The following is a 22,342-nucleotide window of genomic DNA, read 5'->3' on the forward strand; positions in this document are numbered from 1 at the left end:
TTGGTATTCAATGCAACTCTCCTTACCTCTAAACTCACTTTCCATTTTTTCCATGTTGACCTACTCACTGTTTGTAGTCTTTAAATCAATTCTGATCTTCAGACTAATTTCTCTTGGCTTACCTGCATAGAGCACAGTTTGCATTTCCAAATTTGCACTTTGCACAAAATGTCCTGATACAAGGCAACATGCAAATTTAAATATGAAAATGACGCTGACATGCTAATGGAGGTGAACATTGTCAGAATGGATTCATGAACACAACATCTGAGGAAAAACGACTTCCGGTGCCACATAATTTCACTATGCATTTTAAACGCATGCAGAGACAAAGAAAGGAATATCATCCATGGCATGGGCATCACTCCAAACTCTACATTTAAATCCAAATTGTCAATGAAAAGATTCACAGTATAATCTGCACAACAGAGTTACCTGCAAAAGATGATGGATTTTGAGAAAGCACCCAGCATTTCTGCCATAAAAATCAAAGAACACTTGAATCCAAATTATTCTTGTACAAGAGTCTTTAAACTCAGACATACACAAAAAAAAGAAATACTCGAGTCACACCAAACTGATCACAATACTTTCCAAACTTTAAATACAATAAGAATATCAGAGATCATTGCTTAAATAAATTCTACAAAAATATCTGTTGTACATGTAACATATTAACATTGACTGTAGCTTTGAGTGATTGTGTGTCAGTGTTATCCAAAAAAGACCTGATTATTCATTTGTACATGAGCAACTGCTTTAGTGAGAAAATTTGGTGCTTTCGAAGAAAATTATATCACAGTGCACTCACTCCAAACTAAAATGTATAGTGTAAAAAGTAAGTTCACTAACGCTTTGACTGTTCGACTGGCAGTTTCAAAAATGATCTTAGAATTATACTTAAGTTGCCAAATCAACTCAAATCATTTTTGAATGGGCATTGAATAACTTGATTAATCTCCTTGAAGGGAAGGGTTTTTAAACCTGGGCACTGATTGACATGTTTTAGTGTGTTAATGATTCATAATTATCTAGTTTGGGAATCTGGCTGATAATGGCCAAGATGACTGCAACTCCTACCGTCAAAGTTAGGTCCACTAAAGGTGCTTTAAAGGGTTTCGCCACAAAATTAACAAGATTGGTATTCTAATCCCCAGATGCAACTGGGTACATCTGCTGCTGCGACAACGTCACAGGAGCTGATTGCGGCAGTTCGATCGATGCTTGTGGTTCCAGCTGCGTCACGCTGTGTTTTAACAGCGTCCCAGAAGCAGCTCTCTCTTTTGCTCTGTCGCGAATACACACTGAATTTTTCTTTGAGGGAAGCGGACAGCAGCCGTGTCAAGCTGCACATAGCAAATCAAGCTAGGCAGGAAGTCAGACTAGGCATCTACAGCACAACAAAGTTGGAAATGTTAAGCATAAACAAACTGAAAACAGACAAATTACAAAACAACTTAACCCTGTAGCCTACTCAACTATGGAAGAAGCACCCGAGTGAGTCAAGAACATCAGGCAGGCGTGATGCTCTGCCTCTGAAACACTCCTGGTAGTACATGAAGCAGCGTGGACCATGGAACAAAGCAGTGTTTCACATGTGGAAAAACAAGCACTTTTAGTGGATGTAACTCTGAAGGTCAAATTTGCCCCAAAGGATAACATTTAGCCATTTTAACTGTGTTGCAGCTGCTGGTTCTAAAATACCACAGTCCTCCTTTAATGATGAATTATCTAGCTTTTGGCCAATCAGCTGGCTTTCTGGCACGTCACAAATGATGGCTGCTTGCCAGTTATAAACTGAGTTTATTCCATTATTACAGGAGAAAGAACTTGCTGTGCAGTGACATATATGTTCCAAACATACTGTCCAAATCTCCCAGCCATTTGTAGCTCCATATTTTGTGTTGTTTTTTGCTTTCTGTTCAAAGCAGAGTTACACAAAGTAACACCGCTTTTCTCTTTTGACATAGCAAATTAATTGAGAGGTCATATCCAGACTGCTGATTGGTCGACTGATTCATGAACTGTTGCCAATAGCTGTCAATGGAAACAACAGACAAAAAGGAGATGTGGGTGGTTATTGAGATTTACACTCACAACAGGGTGAGCAAACAAAATCAGTGAATGTACCATGTAGACGATTTTAAAGCTATAATTATCCATGCAGCTCAAACACCAATTCTGGGTCAGGGAGGAAATTGTCATCAATCACTGCACCGAGGTTCTACGGGTCAGAAGAAGAAAAATGTAAATAAAAAATTTCAAAAAGGATGGGGGCTTGATTGGCAAGTACGCACTTGATGAAAATCTGTCTCAGCAAAGATAACATCATACACATTTATACAATAACAACATACATGGTCATAATGCAAACTGTAGTAGCGATGCTATCTGCATGAAAATAAGGTTTTCTTTTTCCCACAAAAACAATCGTTCCTCACATGAGGTGGATCCATTTCCACTCCTCGGCCACTGTTCTAACCATAAAAAGGCTAAAATGGAGAACAGGAGCTGAAAAATCTACTTTTACTGTGTTGAACTGACTTAACAAATGGACTAACTATCCTTCAGCATGTAAAGAACTGTCCTATGGACATTTCTTCCAGGCAAGGAGCAGAGTGATTGCATAGTCTTCACAAATGATAGCAGAGTTTTAAGTCACCCTCTTCACTTCTGGCGTTGCCTTCACACATTGTCAAACTTGTGTTTTAAATAGTCTTTCATAACCTTTGCAATTGGTAGTTGCTCCAAGAATTTCAAGCTTTGGAGGCCAATGCAGTGACGAATTTTTATTCGACACAGGTCTTGTAGAGTCCGCGGTTGTCCTGAAAGAGGAACATAAACATTTATTACATAGTGGAATATGACTTGGTAGCATGCTCATTACTACATTTTGACCAAGCAAGCAACCCCTAAACATAACCCTCCAGAGCTGTGAATGAAGCCAAAGCTGAAGTACCAAAAACTGCAGTTCCTGGAAATGCCACTTGAGGCTTGCACCAAGGGCAAGTCAATCCCTGTCGCAAATGAAAAAGAGCCCAGCTTTACAGCATAAAAAAACATGTTTACAACCTGCTACAAAAAACAGTTGCGGTCCCTATACCTAATTTATTCCTTCATGATAACGGTTCTGTGCTGGTGGGAATTTTTTTTATACAACTCACTCGTTTAAATTATATATTAGAGGACATGACACATTTGTACAGAAGTAAGTGAGTTGTAATTTATTTTAAGTAAGTTTTAGATATAAATTGTTTACAAAATAATTCAAATAGATTTATGTTTGATACCAACTAACATCTCGACTCTGGCTCACTGCCGTATGCATCACTGGCTACATCATCAGGGTGATTAGTTGGATGGCGGGCTCAGGAAAACAACAGTCAATCAACATAAATTTAGCTTAATATGGCCAAAGACTTCCTTGAAAGTTATTTTGAGGAGATTCCCAGAAACCCAGTGGCTTACACATTCAAGGCAGTGAGTAAAAGCAAGGCAGCGTAGGGTTCAAACTCTAGTTTGCGTAGACTGCTTGGGCTGATATTCGACTTTAACAGTTAAATAAACTAAAGAGGTGTATATTTCAGTTGGTAGTGCATATGCCCTCTTCTAAATCCCCTATGCAACTTCGTTACATTGTTTGAGGGAATAATAGGTAACTGCATACTTGTGGACGTAATCAGTAATGCTCATTAACGCACAAGGATGTTGAAGCAGGGGCAGTGAAGAGCTGTACGACAATCTCCATTCAGGAAGAAATCCGGGAATACTCTACAGAGAAAGCAGTGACCACCGGGCAGCACAGAGGAGTTATAAAGCCTGACAAAACTCTGTCAGTAGCAAAATACAGTGTTTAACAAACTTTTATTTTTTCCTCCCTAACCCTAACCACAGTTGTGTGAACTACATCATATGGCCATCAAAACAGTGAGAATGCCACATGTTGGTAACAGGGACAGAATCCTGCTCCAGAGAGAAGCCTATTGGATACACTTCCTCAACACTCCAATTCCAAAGGGAGTGAATGAGGAGATTTCATTTACTTGTTTCCTGTGATACAAATGTGTGCTATGTGGTTTCTGCGATACAGTTAGATGTTATTCGGTCGTGAGATTTAGTTTTGTTTGTATAAGACCCTGCATGGTCCTTGACTCTCCTTCAAAAAGGATACAGCGCCCCCTATTGGGGTATATCTGTTGTGCAGTTTTGGATAAACTATAATTCGCACATCAGTATAGTTTTACTGTAATTTTGCCAGAATACATGCTGAGGAAGGGCGTTTTGTCCGAATCAGAGCAGCAAGAATAAACAGTCTGGTGAGAGTGCTGACCTTTCTTTTTCTTTTGAAATTCAGAATTATATGAAATACCAACACGAGATCTGACTCAGCGTCCTTAGATATTTGATTTTAACTGAACCACATTTTAATGGAGATCAGTACAATTCACAACTGTACTGGGTTACTACTTTTTACTTAAGGGGGCAAAACAAAGCCCAAATGAACAGGAACAAGGACTGTAAGGTAAAGGAAATAATTTTGATTCTACAGAGATGGTGGTGGAGATCAGGAGTCCCTATCCTGCCACAGTAAGAAAGCTGGGCAGTTGAACTTGATCCTAATGGTTGTGGTGGGGTGCTCGTTAGGGACAGGACAATATATTGAAAATGCAATTTGCCCTTCTTTACATATCCTGTTACAAAGTCTGTCTTTCAGCTGTATGCTTTTCCAACTGCCTTCCAAGGCATTAATCTGTTCCCCACAGCAGTCAGTATTCACTCTGTTATCAGCTGTATGCAAACAGTTGGGAAGAATCTCCTTGATTCCAGGAAGTGATATGTGTGATGTATGGGTGTTATCTGTCTGATGCACGTAAAGTGACTCCTCTGCAATGGACGCTTCCTTTACCACAAAAACACCTACATGCTGTGACATCATATTAAACTCTGATTACCATCTCCATGGGCTCCCATGATGCTTCTACCATTACCTTCTCCTGTACTATACTGAATCTCAGAGGTGGACGTCTCTAAAGATCTTTCCACTGCAGTACCCGTACGGCACCTCATCTAGATGGGAAAATGTGCATTTTTATCATTTGATTTAACAGACCCATGGAGTTACAGCTAATTATCAGAAAATAGTGTATGTGTATTCAGTGTTTTTTGATGTGTTTGGTTTGATGTGTGTGGGACCTTAATCAGTAAATGAAAAACAAGGCTCAGTTCAACAGGCTGCCAGAGTCACCACTGGATTTGCTACAGGAGGTAGCACTGTGCCTTTGTTAAATGATTAGACAAATTCAAACTCGGAAGTTAGCAATGATTGTGATGTAATACATGTAAAAGGGGTGTAAAGGGGTGTCACAATCTCGAAAGTAAGTCGGCTATTGAAAGTAGAAGTAGTATCGAAATGACGACACAATATCAACCTTCAAAATCAAAAGCGGAATTGAGGATTTAGCCCAGTGTCACGCCCCGGCAGGCGTGCCAAGAGGGGAAAAGAAAAACAAACACAGCATGTTGTAGCACAGCGAGTGCGGGTTTTTGTAACTGCAGAGTGCACTCTTCACATCAGATGTCATTCAAGTTTACAACAAAACATCCAATATGTGGTGACACTTTTGGAGTATCGTGACACCCCGAGTGAGTGAGAGAGAGAGTGAACAATGTCTGAGCTTCTGGTTTTGCTTTAAGTTTGAGCCTTTGTATGAGGACAGTTTAAAAGAACTCAGTGCCTTTCATGCCATATGAAATAATCCAGGAGGCAGAGGTGTAATCAATAACCCAGCAGATATGCGATCTGGTTGAGGGTTTTCAGTCTCTGAAAGGGCTTGTCTGAATCAGCGCACAGCTCTTTGATATCTTTGATATCAAAATTCAGGGGGTAGTGAAGGAATGCAGCCATTGTTCCTGCTAAATCATAATGCTTCAGGTAATGTACTCTCCTGTTCCACCAACCTGGGAATGTTCTGTGACTGAACACTGCTCATTATAACCTAAAGTTGGCGTGCAGCCCTCTTTCACTCTATACATTTCTTAACTTTTTCCTCAACTCAACTTAAAATAAAAAATTTCTACACTCCACCCACTATCACATATTTCTTTTCATGGTTAAATGAACAATAAACAATAAACATCCTGCATTTTGAAAAGTTCTTCCTGATCAAAGTGTTATTTGAATCGGCAAATGAAAATGCGTTGGTAAAAATACTTCAATAAGCTGTGCGTTGTGCCTTTGTCTTTAGGAATGAAGCACCTGCCGTCGGGACATATTATGTCACATGTCCAAATGAAGGCAAAAGACAAATGAAATCATTCTTTAAACAAGAGAGGAAGATAAAAGGAATCAATAGGAATCTACAACAACCCTGTTCACAAAGGGTTCGTGCATTTCCGCGCAGTGATGAAAGTCCACATGACAAAGAATCTTTTGCAATATCAACACTTGTAGTTGCATGTAGTTGTACTCATAGTGCAAGTTATTCAGTCTTGATAAAAAAATGCATGTATTCTGGGAGAAATGTCATTGTTAAAATAAAATATATAAACTGTGCAAAAAAGGCAAGATATCTTTATTTTATATATGTTTTTAATATCTTCATACTACTTTTGACGTTCTTTAAATGACTGACATTCATTACATCACCTGGAAGGCCTTGAATGCCATTTGGGAAACATAACCTTGGTTCCAATATGGACAGGGGTAGGGAGTTCCTGAATAAAGTTGTTTTCATGTTCCTTATGTTACCAACCCCCTTGTCTTACTCTTGGCTTGGAGCCACAAAAGGTAATTTTGTCAAGAGTGGTGATGAATGAACTACAGGTGCGCATGAAAACCACAAGTAGGCACTTTGCTCCCTCAGCCAGAACATTTTCACTTGTGTTTGAATAAAGAAATGGCTACTCTCTCCTGCGTTGAGCCCTCTGTTCTGAAGAAATTACCTCGACAGTCTGTATCTACCATCAGACACTTAATTTCAAAAGCGTGCAAACTGCACAAATGAATGCTGTCAATATCCATCAGCATGAGAGCACTGGCGGTGAAGTACGTGTCCTAGCGTTTCCGATGCTTTAAAATTCGAAAGAACAGTGAAATCACCATCCATATTGTATCCTTCATAATGCTATATTGTTAACAACAAATCCGTATTGATATAATTATAAAAGTAAACAGTTTGTTTAACCTGCAGAATAACACTTGTGAGACCTCAGATTTCTACATATCTATAAAGGTATATTTATGGTTCCTTTTATATGTAATTCCACTCAGCTATCCCTCAGCATTTTTGTAAGCTTTTATGTTTTATCTTTTGTAATGTACTGTAATGATAAGTAGTTGCAGATGATTTTTTTTTTTTTTACAATCTTATATCTATATGTCATACTGTGGGACATGCTTGACTGACAGGTAATGTGCTGGTGATACTCACTGGTGACCTCCTGCAGGAAGTCCAGACAGGGCCGGCTGATCCCAGACATGCTAACAGATACAGCGACCGGTGTTTGGCCCTCATAGTTTCTGGTGTTGGTATCAGCCCCGTACATGTACAGCATCTGAGCACACAACACATCATCCCGGAGGGCTGACAGGTGCAGCGGGGTTTGGCCATCTTCAAGACGTCCGAGATTAGTGTCCGCTCCTCTTTGCAGGAACATGCGGCAGTATGAGTGATTGCCTTTGATGACTGCATATCGCAGCAGGAAGCCATTTTGAATGTCAATGTTGGCGCTGTGGTCAAGGAGAATCCGTACGCAGCTGGAGCGCTCACGGATGATAGCCAGCTGTAGCGGCGTGGTCCCTTTGTCACTCAGCGGGTCCACCTCAGCCCTGAACTCAAGGAGGAGACGCACAAAGGAGTCTCGACCGTAATGGGCAGCCACGTGCAGAGGCGTCCAGCCGTCATTGCTTTTTGCATTTATAATGTCACTGCGAAACTCAGATTCCAGCATCAGTCGGGCGATGCGCGCTCTGCCATGCATAGCGGCATAGTGAAGTGCTGTGAAACCACCAATAAAGTCCTTCACTGTGGGGTCAGCTGCACAGAGGGAGTGGAAATGAAAAGAAGGTCAAATACAACAGGAGTTGTGCCTTATAGCAGTGTGTGACTTTACTGTCCACATTAATTCTAGTTAGTCACCAAGTCTCTCTTCAATGCCTCACACTTCTATCATAGAGAGCCATTATATTATTTAGACACATCTAGACATTATGACTAGGCAACAGATTGTTTAATGTAAAGCCTTTGAACCTTCTGCAATTGTTTCAAATGGCTTTAGAGCAAGAGACAGGCTAGTATCAACAGTCATTTTCCAGGACATTTCATAACCAGCGCTGGAACTATGCTGACAACAATGTCAATAAAATGTTGAGAAAATACATAAATACACTTATTTTATATTGATTATATTGATTCAAAGAAAAGAAAAGAAATCAAACAAAATGAAAAATATCTCTTAACTGTAAAATACAAATTCAGAAAAAGGTTAATAGGATAAAGACTTTAGGAACGATTCTGTGTTCTAGTCTCAGTTATGTCTGTCTTTGTACTGAGGACTTTTTGCCCTGAAGCCACTACTCCACCCCCTGGTTACTGCTGGAGATGGAAATTGTCTGCAACTCCAAACACAATGTACTTTCATCCACAACACTGTACTCAGCTGAAGTACCTCAGCATGTTTGCTTAGAGTAAAACTTGTCACATTTAACTGCAGTTCACAGTTTAACACTTCATTTCCTCCAGTTGACTGTGTTTAGCTCTGCTATAAGCTATTAACTCAGTCAGCTTTCATGTGCAGGGTTCAAACAAGCATTACGCTGTCATTCTATCCCCTCAGTCACAAATATCTGGCTGGTAGGCCAATAAACAGCGCTGGTTAATCCACGAGGGAATTGAAAATGTGTATAGATTGTGGCAGGAGGAGAGCTAGAGAGCATTTAGCAGCAGGTGAGCAGCAGAATCATGTGGTGTGTGTAGCATTTTAGCAGCACAAATACAAAAGCTGTCTCATTTGTATATCTGATCTGATCTTCTGACCTGGCTCTATAGAGAGCATCAGTCAAACTTTTTAGAACGCATATTGGCCAATAACGATTGGTGGCTGATCAATCAGAGCACCCTTACTGTTAAGCCTCATACAGCGAAGCCTTTAAACATGCAGTTGTCTTGAGTTGATGATGAAATGGATGCTTGCAAGTTGTATAGACGAACTGAATAGACAAGGAATTGTACACATGTTATGTGTCATTGACAGGTCGCTGCCGACCTCTCTACAGTGCTGAAATAAAAGACTGTCCTGTCTATTTGACTGGATTTTCCACCATATAACACACCATATATATTACAAATGACAAAGAAATGGATAATTGTATCTAGGGCATGTTTCAGCCAGGGCTTAATACAGGATAAAGATTTTGGATGCATCATGGTTATTCCATTGCTGTGTTGGAATTTTAGATAGTTGGAAATTTTAGAGCTCAGCAACAATCCTGAACATGGTCCTTGGTCTTCTTACTGGTGATTGTATCTTGGCGCTTTAAGTAAATTAAAAAGCTTTTTAAGGTAAATGCTATATCCTTTAAATATTAAAAAAAAAAAAAAAAACATATATAGATATTACTATGACTGTTGTATGTATATAAAATGGGCCTACTTCTCTACCAGAAGAAGACTCTGTTTGTGACTTGATATATCTTGCTTTACTTTAAATGGTTTTCAACACAGAGGTGAATGAAAGGCTGTCTTTTCCAGTAAAGTATCGCCCTCTAGTGTACGGACAGGAAAACTTGTCATGGCATGATGCCAACCACCAGATAAAGCCAGCCTCAGCAGCATGACAAAAAACACAAAGCCTCTGACCTCCATGTTCCAGAAAGACTCGAACACATCTCTCTTTTCCTTTGGCAGCAGAGAAGTGGAGCAGTGTCCAGCCATTGGCATCGCGGATCTTGGGCGAGTATCCTTGCTCCAGCATTCTCCTGACAGTGTACACATCACCTGCTGCCACTGCAGCCTGGATCTGCAGCTCCTCATGAAGCTCAGGGTTCCTTCGGCAGTGATGGTTCAGCATCCTGCCACATTTCAGAGAGGGAATATTTATCTGTGTTTGAAGTGAAGATTCTCACTCACCTGCAAAGGTCTGTACCATCCAGAGTCATTTACACATTTCATATGCTGTACACTCAACATTGTCTATCTAAAGTACACCTGTTATACAGGTGCTTGGGACAATGAAGCCAAGGAAGGGATTGAAAGCCTTCTCCCAGTATTATTAAGTGTATTGAAAAACAATGTTTCGGGCATTGACACTACATGGATAACATTAGGTCTATCTTTATATGGGCTGCCACAATCAATAAAATCAAAATCAAAAGGAGTCAAATCCCCTTTACGGAGCAGATCTGGGCATTTTTTTGTATCAATCAGTATCAGTTAAACTAACCTAGATCAAAATATAATCCTTTCTTAACTGTATTTTGTACATCCAAGCCTGCTAGTGTTATTTGTTCCACACATGAAAAGTGACATTATTGGGCGCACCATTGAGTGACTCTCTCTTTCAGTTATCATTGTAAAAGAGCAGTGTATAAACATTCAGGTAGCAGTTAAAGTAACAAACGTCACCAACAGCAGGTTATATCCTCTGTGATTCTGTGAGTAATTTGATAAAATGACAGTACACTTGGTTGGTAAATGTGCTTTCTAATTCTTCACTCTTTAAAAGGCCTCATTTAGACCAAATCAGGCATGGTGCTGGAAGATAAGATAAGATGCACCTTTATTGATCCTCCATAAAAGAAATTAAATTATGCACAGTAATGAAAGGGAAACAATCCCAGTGCAAACAATATACTATAAAACGTACAAACTATACTATACAAAAAGCAGCAGCACAAGGTAGGAGTTGACCAGGGGGAATATAAAAGGGAATATAAAATAGAGTACAATAAAAATACACTTGACTAAGTAAATAATACCAGTCCACCCATTCAATTGAGTACTGGTAGTGTGTTGAGGCTGCACTGATGCAGACCACAGGGGTTGCCCCTATGGCAAAAACGTCTTCTCAGTGATGCCCAAAATCATTGTACAATCAATGTGATGTGGACTGACATTTACACTGGCTCATATTGGCCAATAAATGGGCCTAGCTGATTTACAGTAAATAACTGAAAACAAACATAAAAGAACATACAAAAAATGAGACAAGTAATAAAGATAGACCATAAAAAAATGAGCAATTCATAGTTGTAGTAAATGTTGTTCTAAAGTTTAGAACAAGTTCAACAAAAACTGTGTTAATACACAGCTCTGTGTCAAGTTGAACCCAATTGCTGTGATAAAACAATTACAATGGATTACCTTATAAGCTTTATTGTCATAAACTTGTGTAACGATGCATCTATGATTTTTTTGTGGCAGTTTAAGTGGCACCTGCATACCGACCTTGTGTCTGCAGATACTGGTCTTGCACTGTTGCATTATTAGTTTCTTGCTGTTTTTGTTTTTTTGCCATTATATCTTGTTAGAATTAGAACTTGTTCAACATTTAAGTTACATGTGACACCTTATACATGTTATTACATCAGTTTGACTCGGAGAGCATCAACAGTAATGGAATAAATTAATTATTAAAGATGCTTGAACAGAAAAATATACTGTCCTTATACGACAGTAGGGGAGTCACTTGATGATCTTGTAGTTCAGGAAAAGAGGCGGTCAAGCGGGTTTGAGTTAAACCACCGATTCAGTGATCTCTACTTGCAAGTAACTTGATTTATACTGAACACTGCATGGATTTAGACCAAAGCACAAATAACATTTTTTTTTCCATGTAGAACTGCATAACTGCAAGGGTGTGTGAGGTGCATTTTGTCATCAGCCCATGTTCACAGAGGTCCGACTATCGAGCGCTGACCAAGCTCAAGCTGGACTTTACGCAATGACAAATACATGTGAACACATCCACCTTAGCAGATGCTCTGTGTGGTATTAACACAACCGAGTGAGGATCCGCTTATTTCAGAGTATAAACCCCCCGCCCCCCAAACCACAGGTATGGAAGATGTAGCTATGAGTCCTAAATCACATCATTTATTTCCAGACAAGCATGGGTTGAACCCTGACTTTAACAGCAGCAACAACAAAAAAAATGAATATAAAAAACTAATGAAAGAGGGAACGGACCCCAGAGGTTCAAATGGTTATTGCAAATGTTGCCAACTTTTCTTGACCAATCCCAAATAACAACCAAACAGTAAGTTACCTTTTGACAAGCTGAAGAGACGTGCCTCTCTTAGTCATATCGGAGCTGCACCTGTACGTATACAGCTGCACTGTCAGGGGGGCTGAGAGCTGACTGAGAAGAAGGCTCTCCTCTGTCTTCTGTCGTTTTTACCTGCAACAAACAAAAAACAACGTCTCTTTTTGTCAGTCAGCAAGAAAACGAATAAATGATCAAATAACAACCTCAGCTTGGCGTACCCAATTAGTTACACTGGAGATTATGGATTTGTTATTGATGTGTAACTACTACTACTACTACTAATAATAATAACAACAACAATAACGTTGAATGACAGCAATGTCAAACGAGAGGAATGTTGCAAATGCACAATTCGCTCAAAAGAAATAGCTCAGGTCGGAAATAAGGCTGCCCCTTGATTAAAACCAAACCACTAAGAGGTTTCAATAAGGCAGAAACTCCAACTAACAGCATATCCGGCCGGACTGCCAATTTTTAGCTGGTTAGCTTAACCGATTGATGAAAATACAAAAGGACAATAGAATGGCTTTATTTGCTAACGCAACCAACGATGCAAACCGCTCACAGGTAAACAACGATAAGGGCATCTAACACAAACCGAGGGAGCCAAGCTGACAGACACGACGGTGGGTATCACTTGGAAAAAACATGCGATGAATCCGAAACTCTCTGACTAGAACCTCTGATTTAAGGCTAAATCTATACCAGGCTGTTAGCTAACGCTCGTTAGCCAGTAAGCTAACAAACTCAGTAGCGGTAGCTCGCTCGCTTGCGTTGACTTTGTGCACTTGCAGAGTTGGGTATACGTCAAAACAACACACGGGGTATGAAGATATTAAAGTAAATTCTACATATTTAGTGACAAACACACCAACTTTGACACTGCAAAACAAAGACCTACTTGACAGACACTGGCTCGACGTTTAACTTAGCCAATCAGCTTCCAGACGGGAAAAACTGGAGTTGTCAATGCCGCATGTTTCTCTCCCTCTCCACTCAAATCTAGCACTAAACTGCAGTATTGTCAGTCAAAAGTTCCCTAATCGTCGGTCTCAGCATTGTTGAGCATCATTTCGCTGTTGAACAATCCGCTTTAACAACAAAGTCTCTCTGTGCACACATCAGTTTGACCCCAGCAGCATAAAAACAGCTTCCGCCTCTAAACTTTCAGAATAAGAGCATTATTTCTTCAACTCTGAACCTACTACAAAACTTACAATGCGCTAAATGTGGGAATTCAAGCAAGTGCACAAAAATATTAAAAATGCAAATTTTAAAGAAAATGTGTAATCATCAACATACTGTATAAGAATAAATGAGGCAGTAATGGAAATGTGGCTCCTACTAAGAATTGTTGGTAGGATGTAACATTTTCTGGTTTTAGATGGGATACAAGTTAGAAAAGTCAATAAGTTCCAGTTAGGTGACATTCAGCCCAGTCCAGCAGTCAGTACAAGCATTTCCCAGTTGAGGATACAACTATTACAAAGAGAGGAGAGTGGTCAGAGAGGAACATGCTTATATTGGTTACTTATAAGGAAGAGCTGTTAGTCTTCAGTGGTCTTTAGTCTTTAGTGTAGGTCAAACAAATCTAATCATCTCATACAACCCAAGTTAATATGAACACAAATGTTAAGAGATTATTTAGATTGAAATGTATATGATCTTATGGAAGCTTCAGCAGCCAGAGTCAGACACACGTCCCTGTTAGATTTGAGTAGACCTTCATGCCGATGTAGAAAAAAAGAGCCTTAAAGTGAAGTGGAAGACTCTTTTCGGATATTGTTTTTGACGTCTTAACTGCATCTTAGAAAAGAGAACTTGAATATGGGGGAAAGACATTAAAGGTAGGGACTGGCATAGAATATCAAAGCCCTTTTCTGAGTGAATAGAGATGTTGGAAAGAGGGTGTTTTTTTTTTGGGCCTTGAGACTCAAATGTTGAGGACACAATTTGACACTGTCGAATGAAAAGTAAGTTTAACAATAATGTGAGGTCTGCAATTGTAAGGAGCATCTTGATGTGCTGATGGATTATTATTATTATTATTATTATTATTATTATTATTATTATTATTATTTATATTATTATTATTTTATTTGTTTTAATTCCTAATGAAATCTGATTAACTTCCTGGCTAAAAACCACAACAGATGTTGCAAATGGAAGAACCTGCCCAGTCACCTTTTTCTTACATGAATTGTCCAAAACTCCAAATATTGGTGAAGTTAGTTTTTCTTCCACGGGGCCCTAAAACTTAAAGACAACACAGTCTCACCTTTTGGCGAAGTCACAGTCTCCCGACTGATCCTCTGGCAGAAGATCCAGAAGTTCCCCTTGTCGATCTCGCTGTCTGAAAAAATGCAACGAATGCTACACTTCCGGTCGCAACTTTTAACGCCTTTTAGCTGTTTATATAAAAGAAATGGCTTAGTGGTAAAGTTGTAAAGGTCCCTCGTCCTTCCACCCATTATGAACATCGAGCGTCAATCTATAGCCTAGATTGAAGCGATAATATGGCTTGTGATGTCGGCACCCCAGAATGAAATGTGTTCTATTTTGAAGGCCCGTGTGGCGTGCTTCCGCTCTCATTGTGTTAACTCCATGTGACTTCACTAGGCTCGCCATTCGTCGGAAACGCTGCTTCCGTGTGCATCACATGGCAGGTCCACACACGGAAGAGTCCGCAGCATGGAGCACACGGCGAGCTGCAGCAGAGAGCGACCCACCTCCACCTGTCTGACAGATGTGTACAGGTGTTTTCAGACCGGATCGCGTCCCAGCCACAGCGCTGCGGAGGTGGCGGGTGTGATATTTACCACCATCCTGCGCGGCGAGGACGGCCAGCGTGCTCCTGCAGGGCATCGCCATGACAACCGCTCGGAGCTGACCTGCATCAGTTTGACTCTGGTGGAGAAGATCATCTCCAGCCTGACCTCCCGCAGCCTGCCTCCACCTGTAGAGTCGTACTGCGCGGACATCGAGAGGGTGCTGTTTGAAGACGTGGATCTCATGTCACAGCTTGTGAGTGCCCCTCTCTCCTCATGCTCAGTAAAACAAAACAAAACAAAAAAACACCAGTTAAATGTATCCCTTCTGTTCCACAGGTGTGTCAGTTCAGTGCTGAGGACCAGATCATCTCACATCTGGCTGCCAAGAGTGTATCAGCGTGGGTGTTCTATCAGCTCCTCAAATCTGTGAGTTTTCAGATCTGGACTCCCACAGTTTTAGAAATACTGCAGGCTTTTGTTTTGTAACTGCTTTCTTGGCAAACCGTCTTTAACCACACCAGCTTTTCAGCTGGTTCATCCGTTCAGGGGCATGTTGTGCCCAAGCTTTGTTCAAACTGATCACTTCTAACAAATTGTAGATTCTATAGTTTCATCAGGTAAATGAATCTGAATTTCGTCACAACGGGAAATCATGGTAAAATGGCGCCTAAGACATGTAGAATATGATTTTGGAGTGAGGGAGCTCTGTGTACTCTGTGTATACATGATGTATTTTCAATGAAACAGTTGACAGACAGTTGGACCACAATTCCAAACAGTTGCCCCAAGGCCAGAGCTTAAAGCTTAAACAACATATCATTTTCCATACTGCAGACCGACTAAACTAAGTTAAATGCGTGGAAACAACTTGGACGGCCACCACAGCTATACAGTTTGAGCACGTTTTGCATAAATCAGCCTTACAGTATAAACATGGATGCGGACAAACATTGGTCAAAAAGTCAAAAGACTCAGAAAGAGGGGCAGAACCGGTTTAATGAGCTGCTCCAACAAACTGAAACAAGTCCAGATTCCCGCAGGATCGCACCTATGAGCTACCGTGAGCTGAATGACTGAGAGCCTTCATCAGTGTTCTGTATTGCTCGTCAGGGTTCCGTCAGTCCTGCGTGGGAGCAGATGTGTGTGCGGACGTTTCTCAGCTCAGCCCCCGGCACTGAGCTGGACGCCTGTCTGTGGTCGCTGACTGACGTCTTGAAACGACTTCTTAAAGGAGCTCATCGAGGTAAAATTTAAAAAAAAAAAAAAAACTTCTGCTGACATTTTATGAGGAATTAAAAAGAGCTATATAAAGGCCGGAGTGCAGCAGCCCAGTTTGCTTGCCCGCTGCATGAACCGTGCTGTGCTGTAATGCCTGAGCTCATTTTGAAATTCTTGCATTTTCCTCCATCAGAGATCCTTTGGAAGCTTCTGGCAGTGTTCGACTCCGGCCTCTGTGCTCTGTGTTCAGAGTTTCTCCGGGAGGAGGGCAGGTCGGCGGAGCTGAGCCACAGCAGACTCTCTGGAGCCACATTCTGCCTCCTGCTGGACCTGCTGGAGGTGCTGACTGCGTCCAGCTCGGTACGCGGAGCCGACGGCTGCTGGAAGAGTCCGAGATTAACCCACATCCACTCCTCAGCGCTCCTGGCAACGATCAGCGGCTCCGCGCAGTATTTTGTCAGAAAGCGAGCGCTGCTGCTTTTAAAGAAGGCTGTGCTTCAGAAGGCTGGAGAGGACTGGGCGCTGGGAGAAGCGCGGCTCCCCGGGCCCAAACATGACCGCTTCAGCTCAGATATGAGCGCGCTGTCTCGGAGCGTGTTGACAGCAGTGGCTGCTGATTGGTTACAGAGTGTTCGAGTGGAATCTGCCTCTTTCTTTGGGGGGACCAGACAGATTGTGGCCGATGAAGGTCGGAAGCCAGACTGTGTAATGCTCAGTGGTGTCAGCCTGCTTCTTCTGAAGTCCATGGAGCTTCACATCCAAACCGCTGGTGGAACAGGTGGGACTCCATGATGACTGTACATCCCTGATAGACATGCAGAATAAAGCACTGAGTTTTTGAAGGGAACTTTAAACTACTGTCAAGTGTCTAGATAATTTGATTAAAACCCTGTTAGTTGATTTTTTTTGCGACTCAGTGGCAGTACAACAAAATGTCAACACAACACTAATATATAGGGGAGTCACAATTTTACAATTTTGATCATTAGAATGATTCATTTTATTCATAGAGCGCCTATAAAACTGAAGTACCAAGGGATTTACATATTTAGAATGAAATAAAATAACTAAATAAGAAATGAGTAATAAAATATACAAGAAAATAAATTATTTATATTTAGATCAAGTTAGATATAAAACAAAATAAAAACAAAACAAAACAAAAAAAAAAACAATGGTCAGTAGTTAACACTGTTGCCTCGCAGCAAGAAGGTCCTGGGTTGAGCGTCTCTGCAGGTGCTCCGGCTTTCCATAGTGCAAAGATATGCAAGTGAGGTTTATCAGTTATTCCAGATTTCCCTGAGGTGTGAATGTGAGCGTGAACGGTTGTCTGCCCTGTGATGGAACTGGCCACTTGCCGCCTGCCCATGTCAGCTGGGATTGGCTCGAGCCCCCCACGACCCTGCAAAGGATAAGCAGTTACAGATAATGAATGAATGAATGAATGAATGAAACAAACACTTAATTAAATCCAATAAAATCAGCAGAAACTGCAGTGTTCTCAGGTGCAGCAGGCAGGTGATGTTGTGAAAAAGCTCCATACCGTACATCACCTGCTCAGCATCCAACAACAGACAGACACAGTTGCTAGTTATTCAAAATAAATGAGCACTTGGCAGTCAAAGGGCCAAAAACCAGAGCTGAAAGATAGGAATATTGGATCGGGGTTGTTTCATCACCAGGTGGCCAGAGCCTTGACTCCAAATGAGCAATACTGTTGCTCTGTGACAGCTGGATGAGCAAATAAGTAACTGTCGGCTAACAAGTTTGCCCTTCAAAAAGTAAAGCTTGGCCTTGTTTCTATTAAATTTGCCTTTTGTTTCAACAGTTGTGTTGTTATGCGCCTAATTAGATGTGTTACAGCATGACATAGTAAGAAGAGGAACTCTGGACACCCAGTATTACATCAGTTCCACAGCAGGGGGCAGTCCTCTCATATATGCTATCCTGTGTGTCTCACAGCTGGAGTGGACAGTGCTACAGAGGTGTATGGGTATCTGCGGAGTCTGTGCGGCTTCCTGAAGAAGAACAGAGTGGAGCTGACGGAGGTCACTCATCCATGCTGCTGGGTCAGCCTGCTGTTTGGAGAACAGGACGACGACATGATGGAGGCACTGAAGGCATTGCTTTCCATATTCCTTCATCACAGGTACAACAGATTCACAGACACGTCAAAAGGAAGAAGTGTTTTGATTGGATCGGGTTTGATGGATGACTCTGTCAGCAGAGTGTGTGTTGATCTCTTCCAATCTTTATCAAAACAACCTCAAAACCTATTTTTAACATGTAAACAGACTTTTTTTTTGTAGATTTAACCAATTATTGTGGGCAAAGAATCAGTAGTATGTAACCCATCAAACTGTAATAACATGGGTCATTGCTCTTCTTCAGGCCCATCAGTGCAACCCCCCACAGGTACTGCGAACAGCTAGAGCATATAAAGCAGGCCCCCCCACACTTAGCTCTGCATTTTAAGCACATGATTTATAAAATGGATAACTGAGAAATTTCCCATTTTTTGTGAAACCTCCCAAAAGAAAACTATCAGGACAGTGTTCATTTGTAATATCAGAAACAGCTCTGCAGTGGTAACTTACAGCAAGTGGGAGATGTGTTAGCGGCTAGTTCGCTACGCTCAACACACTCCCTTCGCTTTTTTAGTTTAATAAATACATGAATTAACTAAAAAAAAAAAAAAAATAGCTGTAAAAAACGTACCTTGGTCTGAAAAGGCCTCCTGTCCCGGCAGTTACTCTTCACTTACAAGTTTTTCTTCAAACAAATACTAAACCCAGTGGCTCAGCATTCAAAATAATAAACACTTTATTAGGTGACACAGTCATGAAATATTTAGTCACTTGAGCAGTTCATTCAACAAAATGACCCTACAGTAAGTCCCTGGAAAAGGATGTGATGTCACAGTTCTGAAATGGGTAATAAGTAAATATCAATCAGAGGAATTTTAAACTATAAACTTCTTGTCAGAGCAATGCTGCAGTTTGTAGTTTAGTGATGAATATACACTATATTATACGTCCAAGCAAAGTTCAATGTTTAATAAAGTTGATTCCTCCTGATCTGGCTGGAGATCTCACCAAAGCCAATCAGTAAAATGAGCTGGTACAGTACCAGGGAGCAGGTGTCATTATTCTTTCAAAAAAAAAAAAAAAAAAGTCGAACTGAACTTCTCGTCTCTCCCTGCAGACTGTCTGGTTTAGGTGAGTCTGCTGAGTTGGAGGCAGCTTGTGCCTCTGGGTGCAACCCTCACTGCCACTTCCTGCTTTTGCTTCGGAGCATCTCGTTCGACCACAGCATCCTCCTGGACTTCCTGATCTCCACTGAAACCTGCTTTCTGGAGTACTTCGTGCGGTACCTCAAATACCTGAGGGCCGACTGGCAGGGCTTCACCGCAGCCTGTGGAAAAGTCAGTGTGTCAGATTGTCAACGTTCGCTGCAGAAATCCCTTCCTGACTCGGGTGCTGGTGATATGTTTACACTAACATATAAAGGTCAGCCAGAGCAAGTTGGACTCAGCCCCTGTGGCCAGCCTAAAGATGCACCAGTAGAAATGATCAGCGTGGCTGCTGGCAGTCGCCTGGTAGAGTACAGTAGTTCTGATGAGTCCGGTCCAGAGAACATGGATTGTCAGGACGAGCCGGGGACATCTGCATGCGAGAACGGTAGATTTAGTGCTCTGGATGGGAAACGGAAGATTAGTGGAGCACCTATCACGAAGCAGCAGTATGAGCCCTCTCACCCACCAGTATTACCGAGTCCATCGAACTCTGCTCTTGAAAGAACACCAGAAGGGTCATCGTCACTGACTGAGCGCACGTCATGTCCAGATGTGGCACCTCTGTCAGGACAGGTGACCTGCGAAACATCAGTGAGAGCAGTCCTCTGTCTGTCACAGCTCAGAGAGGTGGTGACCAGGCTGCAGACAAAGAACCTCTTCCCGTACAACCCGTCTTCACTCATAAAGCTCCTACAACAAGTACAGAACTGTTTCCAACAATCACATCCGTCACAGTTTGATGAATGATCAAGACATATTTTGAGTTTGAGTTTGTTTTTTCTGCTTTGTGAGGAGGCATGGAAGCTGGATCTAAATGGTTGAGAGGTTTAGACATCCAGAATGTATTCTTTAACCTGACTGTCTTGGTAGGATCAAAACAACAAACTGTTGTGTATTGCATTTGCATGTGTCCTTACGATTATATTTACTTTTTTTAATGGCATAGGTTGCAGCGATGCCGCAATGGTGCCAATGCGTAGTCAGCTGTAATAAACTCAGAATATTCATCTAAAGACAGGATGATGACTTCAGAACTTTGGGATCGCCTCACAAACAGATGTGGCCTAGAGATCGTGGTGCCTTCTGGGTCATAAAAGACCTGTGACAAAAATAAAAAATGTCACTGTAACCGTAATTCCCAACTTCCAAAATACTTTGGGAAATGAAATAATTGGTTAGGTTTAGGGAGCTAAAATTATTGGTCAGGTTTATGGAACGAAAATGCTTGGTTATGTTTAGGGAACTAAAATACATGGTTAGGTTTAGGGAACTAAAATGTTTGATTATGTTTAGGGAACTAAAATACATGGTTAGGTTTAGGGAACTAAAATGTTTGGTTATGTTTAGGGAACTAAAATACATGGTTAGGTTTAGGGAACTAAAATGTTTGATTATGTTTAGGGAACTAAAATACATGGTTAGGTTTAGGGAACTAAAATGTTTGGTTATGTTTAGGGAACTAAAATACATGGTTAGGTTTAGGGAACTAAAATGTTTGGTTATGTTTAGGGAACTAAAATACATGGTTAGGTTTAGGGAACTAAAATGTTTGGTTATGTTTAGGGAACCAAAATACTTAGCTAGGTGTAGAGAACAAAAATGTATGGTAAGGTTTAGGGAACTAAATTCCTTGGTTAGGCTGACAGGTTTAGGGGAACAGGGAGTCAGGGGAACAGCACTAATACAGTGGTATCAGAACATGCAGACCTTAACCATGTTGCTAGTTTGTCTTAAACCATGACATGATGATTCAATTACAAAACACATATTCATCGTGGAGACCTTTGAACACCTGGAAATCAGGTCATATTTGAAAGTCAATGAACTTAATGAACCTCTCTCAGAAATGCCCCGCGGTTACTCCAAAAATCAACAAAACAGTAACTAATGTGCTTAATATTCCTGCCAGCAGTCAATATGAGAGGGTAGGTGTTTTTGGAGACTCTCTTCTACTTGGAGCTGGTGCAACACTTTACTTTTCCACTGAGGAAACATTTCAACTTCAACTTCAGTTTGAGTTTAGAGCAAAACTTAAGCCATTTGGATGAACGGCTTGTTTGCATTGACTTGCTCTCTGCTTTCATCGACCAGGTTTTATAAAACATTAATAAGCTTAATTTCTATGTAGTCCTTTTAAAAAAGAGGAGCCATAAAATGCATTATGGAGACAGTGGCAGAGGAAACAACATATTTTGTACTACATTTACATGTAATAAAACAACTGTTGTTGAGATGATACGGTAAGATGACTGCACACCACATTTTCCTACCAGGCAATGACTTAATTTAGATGAACATTCATCGTGGTGATTCTACAAAGTTCAGATTTGGCAGGAGTGTGTTTCCCAGCCATCGCTGCCAGTGATCTCTGCGATAATCGATAATCGGGCAAAAATGACCTAATGGAAATGATTGATTACATTTTAAAAGGGCATTATTTTTCTGGTCGGATTACTGAGATGAATCATGTACATATTAATTAATGTCTTGGCTTGTTAAAAGGACTTCATATGACATCACGCTGATAGTGTTTTCTGCAGCACACATAAAATATGACCTTTAGCTGTCAAAAAAGAGTGGATGCTGTTACTTTATACCTCTTCTCCACTACAGGTCTCTGGCAAAAAAAAGTACTTTTGACTCCAGTGCCTTTAATTCATAACTATAGTTACTGGTTACATGGCAAAATTAGTTTAATACAGAATATAATCAACAAATGATGCATGAGTACATTCACTTTTGGTACTTTAAGTATATTTTTCAATGTTTATACTTTAGTACATTTACATTAGAG

At 40.8% G+C, this 22,342-nt stretch overlaps 2 protein-coding genes across 3 annotated transcripts; one reads left to right on the forward strand and one right to left on the reverse strand.

Annotated features, from left to right (window-relative positions):
- Nucleotides 1–295: 295 nt before the first annotated feature.
- Nucleotides 296–14,665, reverse strand: asb7 (ankyrin repeat and SOCS box containing 7). 2 transcript variants are annotated; one of them, XM_037095239.1, is made up of 5 exons: nucleotides 14,543–14,665; nucleotides 12,265–12,396; nucleotides 9,858–10,069; nucleotides 7,431–8,036; nucleotides 296–2,825 (listed from the first exon to the last, which is right to left on the reverse strand). In XM_037095239.1, exons 2-5 carry the CDS (start codon nucleotides 12,300–12,302, stop codon nucleotides 2,686–2,688), a joined length of 996 nt encoding a protein of 331 aa, XP_036951134.1. In that variant the 5' UTR covers nucleotides 12,303–12,396; nucleotides 14,543–14,665; the 3' UTR covers nucleotides 296–2,685. The 2 variants fall into 2 exon arrangements, with proteins under 2 accessions (XP_036951134.1, XP_036951133.1); XM_037095238.1 differs by lacking the exon at nucleotides 14,543–14,665 and adding an exon at nucleotides 13,166–13,410.
- Nucleotides 14,666–14,875: 210 nt separating this feature from the next.
- lins1 (lines homolog 1) lies at nucleotides 14,876–20,563 on the forward strand. Its single transcript, XM_037095237.1, has 6 exons — nucleotides 14,876–15,288; nucleotides 15,372–15,461; nucleotides 16,146–16,278; nucleotides 16,447–17,031; nucleotides 18,216–18,402; nucleotides 19,458–20,563. Exons 1-6 carry the CDS (start codon nucleotides 14,956–14,958, stop codon nucleotides 20,293–20,295), a joined length of 2,166 nt encoding a protein of 721 aa, XP_036951132.1. The 5' UTR covers nucleotides 14,876–14,955; the 3' UTR covers nucleotides 20,296–20,563.
- Nucleotides 20,564–22,342: the final 1,779 nt, after the last annotated feature.

Source organism: Acanthopagrus latus, chromosome 4 (assembly GCF_904848185.1).
Source record: "Acanthopagrus latus isolate v.2019 chromosome 4, fAcaLat1.1, whole genome shotgun sequence".
In the NCBI taxonomy this organism is placed as follows: Eukaryota; Metazoa; Chordata; class Actinopteri; order Spariformes; family Sparidae; genus Acanthopagrus; species Acanthopagrus latus.

Excerpts from the sequence above, each read along its gene's own strand:
- asb7 (XM_037095239.1), bottom strand. The coding sequence starts at position 12,302 with ATGACTAAGAGAGGCACGTCTCTTCAGCTTGTCAAAAG. Across the intron at positions 10,070-12,264 it reads TCTCTTCAGCTTGTCAAAAG|GATGCTGAACCATCACTGCC; the intron begins GTAACTTACTGT and ends GAAATGTGGCAG. Across the intron at positions 2,826-7,430 it reads CTTCCTGCAGGAGGTCACCA|GACAACCGCGGACTCTACAA; the intron begins GTGAGTATCACC and ends TTCCTCTTTCAG.
- lins1 (XM_037095237.1), top strand. The coding sequence starts at position 14,956 with ATGGAGCACACGGCGAGCTGCAGCAGAGAGCGACCCACCTCCACCTGT. Across the intron at positions 15,462-16,145 it reads TCTATCAGCTCCTCAAATCT|GGTTCCGTCAGTCCTGCGTG; the intron begins GTGAGTTTTCAG and ends ATTGCTCGTCAG. Across the intron at positions 17,032-18,215 it reads CCAAACCGCTGGTGGAACAG|CTGGAGTGGACAGTGCTACA; the intron begins GTGGGACTCCAT and ends TGTGTCTCACAG.